An 11,162-nucleotide genomic window follows, 5' to 3' on the forward strand; every position below is an offset into this window, starting at 1 on the left:
CTTTTCCTATCATCTTCAGACTTGCTGAACTGGACGGAGGCTGCACTTGATGATTACACAGATACTATTCCATGACTCTTTCTGCTTCTGCAAATATCTATTGAGGTGTATCTGTTAATTAAAATTCAGGAAAGGCACTGGCTGTGGTTCTGCGGAGCATTCATGTATAGCTGCTGCCAGCAAAAATTGTGTTGGATTAGCAGGCTGCGGGATGTATTAATGCTGGAGACACGTGTGGCCTGGGAGGTGGGCAGATGCACAGCCCGAGTCACGAGCAGTGATCTGGTCTCCCCAGAGACCTTTTATACCTCCAGGCAGAGCTGAGGTAGCGCAAGTAGAGCAGTGCAGAGACAGTAACAAGCAGCATAGCTGTCCGGGGGTGGTGTTGGTTGGAACAGGCAGTATTTTAAGGTGGCCAGATGGATGCTTTTTCTGGGTTCAGTAATTGCATAACTATGGGATGTGTCCTGGGACTGTGCAGGGGCGGTTTTTAATTATGCAGATCAAGTTTGCCCAGATCCTCTTAAGTGGAGGGGAAAAAAATGGAGAATTCTTGTGATTATTTTTAAATTGCTTTGGAAATGCATGGCACAGAAGGCGTGTGGTATGCTTAAACAGGGGGAAAAAACACCCTTATAGCTCAGTAAATACAGGAATGAGGAGCAGTCTAATCAGTGTTAAATGTCTGTATTAAATGTGTGACTTCCCAGCTGCAGCTGGGGAGCAGTGGTTTACATCCTCAGAAGAACTAATAGCAGGACCTTTATCTTGCAGATCATCAAAAGATGTGCTACTCTGCGCTGGTGCTGGCAATGATGTTCTCCATGGGGGAGCCCCTGCCATATCATCACTATGGTGAGAGCAGCTTATGCTTACAGCTTGGTAGGACAGAGCTGCTGGTGGGACATCTGGGGCATGCCAGCAGACACAGGGATGGGACCTTTTCTGGTGGCTGAGGTGGAGACAGCCAGGGGGAAAGCCCGGCATAAGCAGGGCAAGAGTAGGGTCTGCTCTTTATCAATAGAGCTTAACTACTGAAACACTGGGCTGAGATGTCAGATTTTCAGAGAGAGCAGCCCAGATCTGGGTTAGAGCAGTGGAGGACTGATGCCATGCTGCAGAAGAGGTGGATTTGCCCATCACTGTGACTAAGTGACATTTTGTTTTACCTCTGCCCTGCATGAAAACATGCGCCCCTTACTTGCCTCAGCGACATTCTGTCTGCTGATGAGGCTGAGAGCCCAGATCACTTCATGAATGCCCACTAAAACTGTCAGCTGCATAATGTGGCCTCTTCCTGGTCTCCTTTCTAACAGGACGGTGCAGCCCTGTGTGTTTCAAGCTCTTAGAGGAAGCGGAGATGATTAAGGGTATTGCGGTCAATAAGGAAGTGCAAACATTTGTGCCAGATCTGCCTGTTTCATCCTCTGTCCTTTCATTCCAACCTTCAGCCAGAAAGCCCTGCCTGCCTGCTGCTTCCCTGGGCCATGTTATGTTCCCCCTATTAGGGAAACTCCGGGCTCAATTTTCCTAGAAATGCAGTAGAGATTTTCATAAGCATCTCCTCAGCAGCTTCACCTTAACACCCTGGTAAACACATACAATATTTAAGCTGGTGCAGTAGAGACTGTGCAATGAGCCTCCACACCTCCTGCTTTTCTCTCCTCGTGTAACCCTGGCAATTATTTCCTGCAGGTGGACTTATTTGCATGAGCTCCTGAGCTTTCCTAATAGTTAAATTGAAAAATGGGTTATTACTAATGATCTGGATGATTACTTTTTTTTTTAAATAGATGGATTGAACCAGTCGTCAAGAATACAAATCTCTTCCTACCTGAAGTCTTCACTGGTGGCAGTGATGCTGCAACAACAGCTAGAGCAGGACTTGGTGTTTTATTTACTCCAAAAAATTGCCAATGGGTGTCCAACTTTAAGCATTCCCCTGCACTGTGGGTAGTTGTCTGAGCCACTTTTCTCTTGTACAAAGACACTTCAGTGGTCTGTCTAGTCCTCTTGCAGGGTTGTTAATTCCCTGGAGGCTGACACTGGCACTCCACTAATGGTTTTTAAGTGTAAAAGCACAGAGAAGTGGCTTGCGTGGTCCCTTGTTGCTTGATTTATTTTCATTGTGCTGTAAATGCCCCTCTTTCTCCTTGCACAGAACATCTCAACTCTCAGTTTGTGCAGTTCCTGCTGGATGTGATTGAGGATGGGCTGCCCTCAGACACCACCGACCAGCTGCCTGACTTATTTGTCAACGTCCTTCTGGCCTTCAATCTCCACATTCCAGGTCGGTCTGGTGCCACTCTGCCTTGGCAGGATTTCAGTGGTCTGGAGCGAGGGCGTGAAGAATGGGGAGAAATCTCACTGGGCCTTCATGGTGCTCTGATAACCTCTCCAGCTCCTGTAGCCTCTGGCAATACACTGTGTTTAAATATTGTGCAAAACCCTAGAGGAAAAAACTATCTGAGAGCCCATGTCCAAGCAACCGGCCCTCTGAGGCACAGCAGCTTTGTGAAGCCCAGCTGATTTCTCTCTCTACTTCCACACTGCCTGGATCAAAGCAGTTACTGGGCTGCACTTGCAGAACATGAGTGGGGTTAACTCGTAGGCACAGCTGAGTTAGGAGAGAAGATGCTTCGGCAGGCATCTTTCAGTATCAATCCAGAAGGAAAGTCCTCTGCCTTTTGTAGGTCTTGACAAACCTTCTGCTTGCCCATCTGCACCTCCTGAAGCTCATTCAGTGCCTGTGTTTTGGGGCCAGGCTCTTCAACGTTGGCTTGAGCTCTGCTCTCTCCTGATTGCTCTCGTTCTCTGTCCTCCCTGCCCTGCTGAGCTCCATGAGAACAGACAACCCGTCTGGTCCCTAGAGAAGGGCATTAGCCCTCTTGCTGCCTGTGAGTTTTGAAGCCTGATGGAAGATAGGAGAGCAGTTCCAAGTCCTGCCAAGAGAGGCCACTCCTTAACCCAAAATCTCCTGTTGCTCCAATTGTCTTTAGTTAATTATTTCCTCTTGTTCTGCTTCATGGCTTTATCTTTGGCTTCGTGGAGAGAGGGGAGGATAAAGCAGCAAGGATGTGTCCAGTAATTTACCTGTTATTTTGAGTTGTGCTTCATTAAAATTTATGTGAAAGTTTCTAATTTTGTGTGAAAGTTGATTGCACAGAGACTGATTGAGTATATCTCTGCTGCTTTCTTTCATTACCCCTCTCACACTTACCCATATACTTCCTGGCTGCAGTAATTAGGCAATAATGCATGACAGGCAGTGTGTTTCTGGGGGATTATTGCCCACCTGGGATGTAGCTGAGAGCAGTGACTTGTTCTCTGATGCTAAGAACATGCTAAATGATGTTCAGGTTGCCTATTAGTGAATTGAATTTTTTATTCCTCTGTCTGCAAGATTCATCTGTTACACAGTTCAGTGGTGCAGCATTAGTTCAAAAACTCTCCTGAAACCGCTTTATATTGATGCCCTTCAGTGTAAAGGATCCTAAAGCACTTTGCAGCCTGTGAAATATTATAGGGTTGCCAACCCTTTGCCACAGAAATAGCCACACCGTGCTGTTTGGGTGCTTCTGAGGGTGTACACTCACACACATGCATAAGGTCTGTTAGACTGAACATGTATTAGTTACCACAAATCACCCCAAAAGCAAGCTAGGGGACGTTTCTTAGAAGTAGTATTCAGCCCCTACCCTTGCACAGCCCAGTGCCAAGTGCTGGAAAGAATTTGTCCCTTCTGGCATGCTCCTGGGACCTGGTTATCCCTTCTTATCAGAGCTTGAAAGGCAATAAATACCAGCAGGGCACTGCTGATATGAAGTAAGAAGACACCAGAGTGGAGCCCTTAGCTTCAGAGTCTTGTGAGCAGAGATAATGTTTGACAACATAAAGCCTTCGCAAGGTATTTCACAGTATTTGGCTGGCAGGACTGGAGCCCACATCTGAATTAGATGCACATAGAAAGCACAGAGTCCCAAGTGTTTCATATGTTGTTTCCAGGTCTGTTCTACCTTCCCTCTCCCTGCCTGCCCACCCACCCTGGGGGGCTGAAACTTTTTGTAGCCCTGATAGACCGAGGTTCCCCAAAGCTCCCCAGAGCACTGCTGCAAACTAGGAGCCCTCCACTATTTTTTTTTTTTTTTTTTTTTTTAACTACCGTGGTCTTCAGGAAACAAAGGGATGTGCTGAACAGGTTTCTCCCTTAGTTCCAGAGCACAGTGTGATCATGACTACAATAAGCAAGCACTCGAATGTCAAGACTTTCACAGAAAAGCTGCTGCTGCTGCTGAACAGGGGAGGTGAGTGTCTGCGGCACTATTACATGCCTGGCAGGGGGTGCAGCTAATGGTGACTTGGGGAGACAAGCCCGGTCCTCGTTAAGGGGTGGGATGTGTCAGGGATGCAGGTAGTTGAGGAGCTGTCAGCTCAGGCAGGATGTGCTGCTTCCTGGTGAGTTTGAGGGTGATGGGCTGCACTGCTGAGGATGGAGCTGCACAAAGAATAAAGTGATGCTGATGGCATCTAGGAAGAGAAGAGAGGCCTCTGGGCTGCCATTTCCATGTACTTCTGGGTCAGATCAGCCCCATCTCGTGATGTGGCTGGCTGCAACATAGGAAAGCTGGTCCTGGGCCACTTCTGTCCTTGGACAGACAGCACTCCGTCAGGGCTGGAACACAAGCTTCAGTCCGTGCTGGCAATCATCTGCCCCAGGGGACAGATCCAGAGGGAGGTCTTGCCTTCCAAAATGCTGCTTAGAGTGGAACTTCCCATTTCAGAATCGCCGGCAGAGGGTTAGCTTTGTGTCTGCTCCAGGCGTAGAGTGAAATCCACTGTACGTGTAGAGCTTTTGCAAAGCAGATTGCTAGAAAGCTGGAGATCTCCGCAGGAAGAGCGGTGCCAGGTATTTCTGCCTGTGCTGCATGCCACTATTGTGCTTTCTAATACCTTCTGGAGCACAGGGGCTTTTCTGCCTGAGCTTCATTTTGTGGATTTGCTGGTAAATAACTCATCTGTGATGCTTGCAGCTCATCTTACTCTGGCTTTAGCTCTCTTTGGGGTTGCAAATCACTGTTTCTGCACTATATCAGCTTGAGGGCAGCCGGCATCTCAGTGCTCTTCTGTCTGGCCTCTTCCCAAAGCCTTTGTTTAGCCCTTTCCTTGCCAGATTCCCTGCAGGGATCACCTTACTGCAAGGATCTGGGGGAATAAAGAGGGGGGCCACAACCTAATGAAGATGCTTCTCTTTTGCCCGCCTTCCTGACAACTGCTGGGGGGGGCTGCAGTGTCCCAGAGCCCCTCTTGGGGTCTGCAGGGACGTGTTTTGGAAGAGAACAGGATGTGGTGGCTCATTTAAACTTGGAAGTGTTTCTTTTCTTGCTTCTGGGATGGTACTAGCCTGTTCCCTGTGGTGAAAGCTTGTTTCTGGTAGAGTCTCTGATGGGCTTTTCAGAGGGGTCGTTGGCCCAGACTTAATAAACCAGGGAGAAAATGAGTGGTAGCTCTTGAGCAAAATGGGGAGGTGCTGAGAGGCAGTGTGCTAATGAGCTCTCACCTGGGATGGTAGGTGAAACATAAACAATGATTAATGCTAATACTAATGAGTTTGGTCTCTGCTTGGTACCCTGCAGAGCTGCTGTCCTGATTACGCAGCTTTGTGAAAGGCACTAAGGTCTGCTGGCACAAAAGCTGGCCATGGGCAGGGAGCGGCTGGCCGAGGCCAGGGGCAGCCTCCTCCCCAAAACCTGTAGGGTCTGACGAAGGGCTGTGCACTGAAGGTGGAGGAGCAGGGCAACTGGGAGCACGTGGCTTAGCACAGTCTCTCTGCCTCCCCCAGATGATCCAGTTTGTATCTTCAAGCATCAGCCTCAGCCACCACACTCAGTGCTGAAGTTCCTGCAGGACATCTTTGCCAGCAAGGATACAGCCAGCATCTTCTACCACACGGACATGATGGTCCTGATAGACATCCTGGTGCGGCAGATTGCTGATCTCTCCCCAGGAGACAAGGTGCTCACAGTAACCTAAAGGCACTGGGGAAGGGAGCACAGTTCCAAAGCAACGGTGTTTCTCTTGGCCCTCGGTGGGGCCTGCTGGTACAGGCAAGAGTAGAATCCTGGGGTGGGCATGACACTCCTGGGTGCTCAAATCAACCCTGGGGGCTGAGGAGGAAGTGGGGATTTATCCTGCCTGGCACACAGCAATAGGAAGGCGTGTTTGAAGAAAGACTTACCAGGCTTCTGGCAGTCTGCACCAGGTTCTAGAGACCTTTGGGAACAAGGATCCTCTGTGAGTAGTAGAAGTAGGAGGGAACCTCTCTGTTTTGGTGTTGCAAGAGGCAGAGGATCTGCAAATGTTTGAGTGTGGGTAAAGAGCAGCACTGGGTAGCTGTGGGAAAAGCAGAGTTTTTCCATAGCTACTAATGAGCCTTAAGGAAGAGCAGGTGCCTCTGGAGTTGCTCTCTGGCTGGTGGTGCAGCAGCAGCTGTTGCTGCGCTCATGCTGTAATGGAGGCTGGCATGCTTGTTTATCTCACTTTAAATCTTTCATTGTGCTCTGTGTTTTGTCTTCCCTCCCACTTGGCAGCTGCGGATGGAGTATCTGTCTCTGATGCACGCCATCATCCGCTCCACACCCTATCTGCAGCACCAGCACCGCCTCTCCGACCTGCAGGGCATCTTGCAGCGCATCCTGGGGGAGGAGGAGGAGGGCCAGCAGTGCCAGATGGACAAACTGATCATCTTGGAGATTTATAAGGAGTTCCCAGAAATCTCTCCCGGTACCAGCTAACTGCCCCTCCGCTTGGACTGGAGTTTGAACCACTTGGATCGACGATGTCTCTTGTTGATACTTTCTCCCCGTTCCCTTCCAGTACAGCTCATACCTTATATCCCTCCGTGCGAGGCCTAAGGTTGGGACAGTGTTCACCAGCCCTTTAGAAACGCCAGCGGCAGAGAGGGCGTGGGGTACCCCCGGGGCCTGGTGCTGGGGGGAAGTCGGAGCGGGGTGGGCGCTGGCGCGTGGTTTGCCTGCAAGAGTGGGGCAGGAGATATTTGTGCAGCTGGTGTTAGCGGGAAGGGCAGAGAGCTTGCGAGGGACTTAGCAGCTGGGGTGGGGGGGTTGTTCAGCTGTGCTGGTGTCCCGAGGTCCCGAAGAGAAAGGCCTTTGCCTTAGAGTATCACTTCTTTTCCATGTGCATCTCTCTCCCTACAGTGACCAAGTGGAGTCTGCTGGTGCTTGGAAGAAGCTTTTGTAACATCTGTTTTGTTTTCTGCTGCTAGTGCCAATGTGCTGCAGCCCTGCCAAGGGGAGGTAGCTCGCTCGCTGTCTAACGCCTTGTCTAGTGAGCCTTTCACTCCCTCCTGGCCCTCAGCTTTGCCTCTGGGTAGCAGCCCACCTAGGGTCGTAGAGGTCTTACCCCAGCAGCTGCTTTTTTCAATCTGCTTTCTATAGTGATGTTTAAATCTGAATTTCGTGCACACTGGCAGCCTAGAAGTAACGGCCACACGTGTGATGCTGCCCTTAGGAAGCCTTTGGCCCGGACACCGCGCAAAGATGTGTCCTGCCAAGTGAAAGCTGCTGCTTGCCACCTCTCTCGCAGCGTGGCCCCGAGCAGACGGGCTGTGTGTGGGCAGGCGTGCTCTGTTTGTGAAGCGTGTGGATTTCTTGCCTTGAGCTTCATAGTAGCTCTGCCTCGCTGCCCTCCTCCTGCACGTGGCAGTGCTCAGAGGCAGCGTGAGCCTGGTGTCCAGTAGCTGTTTGTGACTATGCACGAGTGTGGGGAACCCTTATTTATATTTCCTCTAGGTTTCTAGCAGGCAGGATTAACCTGTTTCCCTGTTACAGATAGTCACACACACTAATGTGGGTCTCTTAGATATTTGTATGCACAGTCTGGTCGCTCCTTGTCCCCAGCTCTTCATTTGCAGTATCCAGTGTAGGAGCTATTGGAAAGTGGAACTGGAAATACTGAACACTGTAATTTTTTTTTTTTTTTTTTTTTTTTTTTTTTTTAGCTTGAGGCGATGACACGAGCTCTGCAGGCCCAGGCTCTGGGTACTGGGGCAGTGATGCTTGAGAACGGAGGGGGTTGGCCTGGCAGCCAAGGTGGGTGAGGACCTCCTGAAGTCAGCCTGGGAATGCCCGAGCTTAATAACCACCCTCATAGAGAAACCTATTTTTCCCCTGTAAAAATGTATGAATGTCGAAAGGGATCCTGTATTTTCTTAAACACTAAGTGTAACATGCAAAGGAATAAAAATGTCTTAAACTGGACTTCAGTGAACATAGCCCTGCCTGCCCCATCCTGCTGGGGGGGGGGTGGGACGACGGGCCAAAGCATTGGGGGTGACTCAGGTGCCTGCTGCCTGCTAAGGCAAAGCAGTGGGTGCTCATCTTCAACTGGGAGCAACACGGTAGTTTTCCCACACTCAGCTTCTTGCACTGTTTTCCTACCACAGTGCTGGCAGACAAGAAGTGGTGGAGGGCAGCAACCCTTGCTAGGGGCGCAGCCATCACACCCCTGGGCCTGCCCAGCATCATCACTGCTCCAGAATAAGGGTTTGGCAGAGCTGGAGTCAGCACTTTGCTTCCCGCACGGCGCACGCAGCCTCAGCTGGCTCCCAGCAGAGCTGCCAAGGCAGCAAGCCCACGTGGCGGGGGTTTAACGGTCTGTGTCGAGTGCTAATGAATCGCGCTTTGGCTGCGGATGTCTGTGTCCAAACCTCAGCCCGGGGGGTGCCTTGGGTGGCAGGGGGTGCTTGGTAAAGCACCGAGGTGGGAGCAGGGAAGTTGGTCTCTGTTCCTGGCTGTATGCTGGGGGAACCAGTGGGGCGGTGGGCTTACAGCCTTGGCCAAGAGTCGAGAGGGGTGAAGGCCGGGTGCGGGCTCTACCCCCTCCCAAGCATGGGGGCTGCATCAAGCACAGCTGCCTGCAGAACTGTGGCCAGGGCTTCTGCTTCTTTGGCCAGTGTCTCCTTGCTGTGGCCTTGCAGTGTGTCAAGCTGCACACCTGGAGAAAGAATCGCAATATGTGAGGGCTGCCAGTGCTCAGGGGTGCCCCCCACACCGTGGCTCTCCCCTGCCCTCTTGCTCTGGGCAGCGTATGGTCACACATTCCCCCGAGCTAACCTTGGCTTGCTTCTGCGTGCTGCTTGGGCTTGTTGTCAGCTCCTGCCCTGCTGCAGCAGTGGGATGTTCCTCTGGCACTTGCTGCTGTAAGCCCAGAGCCCAGGAGCAGGCAGGACTCATGGTTCTGCCAGGCAGGAGCACAGCCTGGGCAAAGCCTTTCATAAAAGCACCCTGCCTGCCATGGGGGCCTGGCAGAGCCCTGGCTGGGCTGAGCCTGGACAGGCAGAGCTGGTGCCTCCCTTCAGCATCCCTGAGGGTTGCTCAGCCCATGTTCCATCTGCCCCATCCCCAACCTGTCATCACATCCAGGGCTGGAAGAAAGTGGGGAGAGCCTCATGTGGAGGGTCCTGGGGGAGAGCTGTGCCCACTGCCCGGGAAAGGCCTTCGCACGTCGCAGGGAATCAAACCGCAGCATGTAAACTCATTATCCCCGAGCCTGCTCAGCGATTCCTGCTCTGCGTGGGGGTGACAGGCATGGATAACACACTTGTGCTGCTATTAGCCACAACAGGCTGCTACTGGAGCAGTATCACCTCGTATTGGTGTGTTTTTATTGTGGTGCAGCAGTGAGGTGTGTTGGGGGGCTGGCACAGGGGGAGTGATGCACTGCCTCTGACCTGCTTTATTGTCTGGAATGATTCAATTACTATTATTTTGTGGCAGTAATACCCCGATGATTTTCTCCTCCTCCCCTGTCAGCTGGGTAATTAGAACAAATAAACTTGAAAGCCTTCATAATTTTTTAAAAGCATCGCCTCTCTCCTGATTGGGTTTCTTGACGGGAAATCCCCAGTTTGAGGAGGTGCGATGTATAATCCAGCCTTGTGTGAAGCCGGCACGTTCCCATCGCATGTGGGTGCGATGAGGTGTCAGGGGTGAGCTGTGCCCAGGGCCGGGGCTGCTCTGCCGGTCGGTCGGTGTGAGCCTGGCAGTGCTCGGAGGGCTCGGCCGGGTGTGCAAGGGCCTGGAGGGGAGAACGTAAATCCCCACGGGGCACCGCACACGCACGGCTGGCATGGCTGCAGCCCCATCAGTGCTGCTGCCCGACCAGCCAAGCCGGAGGCGTTCTGTGGTGGCTGGGGAGTTAATCATCGCAGATTACCAGCATTCAGGAGTCCTACGGTGTTTATAAATTAACGTGCCAGCTTCTCCGGAGGCTCAGAAATCCACACCCACCAGGTGTCAGCCCGCAGCATTGTGTAAGCACCATGGGAATTTCTCTCCGGCGTGTGCTGAGCCGCGCTAGCCACCGCTTTAGGGCCAGCTTGGTATTTCCCATGGTGGTCCTGAAAGATTTGCTCAGCCCAGGCACCGGGACAAGGACAAGCCCTGCCTGCTCTGCCGCTGCCCAGGTGGTGGCCAGGCCTTGGCTTCTGCGCGGGTGATGGTGCTGGGAGGGAGGCACCAGCCCCACACAGAGAGCCACCGGCTGTGAGGATGGTGCAAGGTGGTTTGGGGACCTGCTGGGCGTGTTGTAGGCCCTGCTTTGCGTTCGCTTAGTTTCCACACTGGGACTGGGAGCCTGCCTGCAGTCAAACCCCAAATCAGCGGGCAGCACAAGCTCTTCCCACCCCCCTCGTTTACACTAACGATAATTGATAGGGGACCATCTGTCACCATCGGTGGAACCGAAGCCGGGTGGGAGCTGGTTGGTGGTCGCGGTTGGTGTGGGAGCACGGGAACACGGAGCATCGGGCAGAGGCAAAGCGCTGGTGACGCCAGGAGTCAGCACTGCAGCATGTGGGATGCCGCAGATGCCCCGTCCGCAGCTGGTGCAGGTGGCACCGCCACAGCAGCGGTGGCCGGACCCCCTCGAGGTCCCCAGACCTGCTGTGCCCAGGGGACAACACGTCTCTTCTGACCTCCTCCTTGCTGTGCAGCTGGCCTTGCACCGCCCGAAGCAGTGTGCAGCTCCGAAGCAGCCGCTCACATTTCTGCCAGGGGACCTTGCCCAGCCTCCTTCAGCTCCCCGGGGGTGTCGCAGAGCACGCGCGGCTCCTGCGGTGCTGGCAGCGAGCAGAGGAGCCCCGT

At 52.5% G+C, this 11,162-nt stretch overlaps 1 protein-coding gene across 3 annotated transcripts in view; it reads left to right on the top strand.

Moving 5' to 3' along the window:
- The window catches only part of NCKIPSD (NCK interacting protein with SH3 domain), a 53,395-nt gene extending 45,119 nt beyond the window's left edge, over window positions 1–8,276 (top strand). For 2 of the 3 annotated variants that reach the window (XM_042799580.1, XM_042799581.1), the window contains exons 9-13: window positions 775–855; window positions 2,162–2,290; window positions 4,212–4,304; window positions 5,840–6,012; window positions 6,588–8,276. In XM_042799580.1, the coding sequence (XP_042655514.1) occupies window positions 775–855; window positions 2,162–2,290; window positions 4,212–4,304; window positions 5,840–6,012; window positions 6,588–6,791 (680 nt within the window). In that variant the 3' untranslated portion in view covers window positions 6,792–8,276. Of the gene's footprint in view, window positions 1–774; window positions 856–1,316; window positions 2,291–4,211; window positions 4,305–5,839; window positions 6,013–6,587 lie in introns of those variants that run through there. The other variant, XM_042799582.1, reaches the window with a different exon arrangement.
- The last annotated feature ends 2,886 nt before the right edge of the window (window positions 8,277–11,162 follow it).

The sequence above is a fragment of the Tyto alba genome, unplaced genomic scaffold (assembly GCF_018691265.1).
Source record: "Tyto alba isolate M040663 unplaced genomic scaffold, T.alba_DEE_v4.0 Super-Scaffold_3, whole genome shotgun sequence".
Taxonomy (NCBI): domain Eukaryota; kingdom Metazoa; phylum Chordata; class Aves; order Strigiformes; family Tytonidae; genus Tyto; species Tyto alba.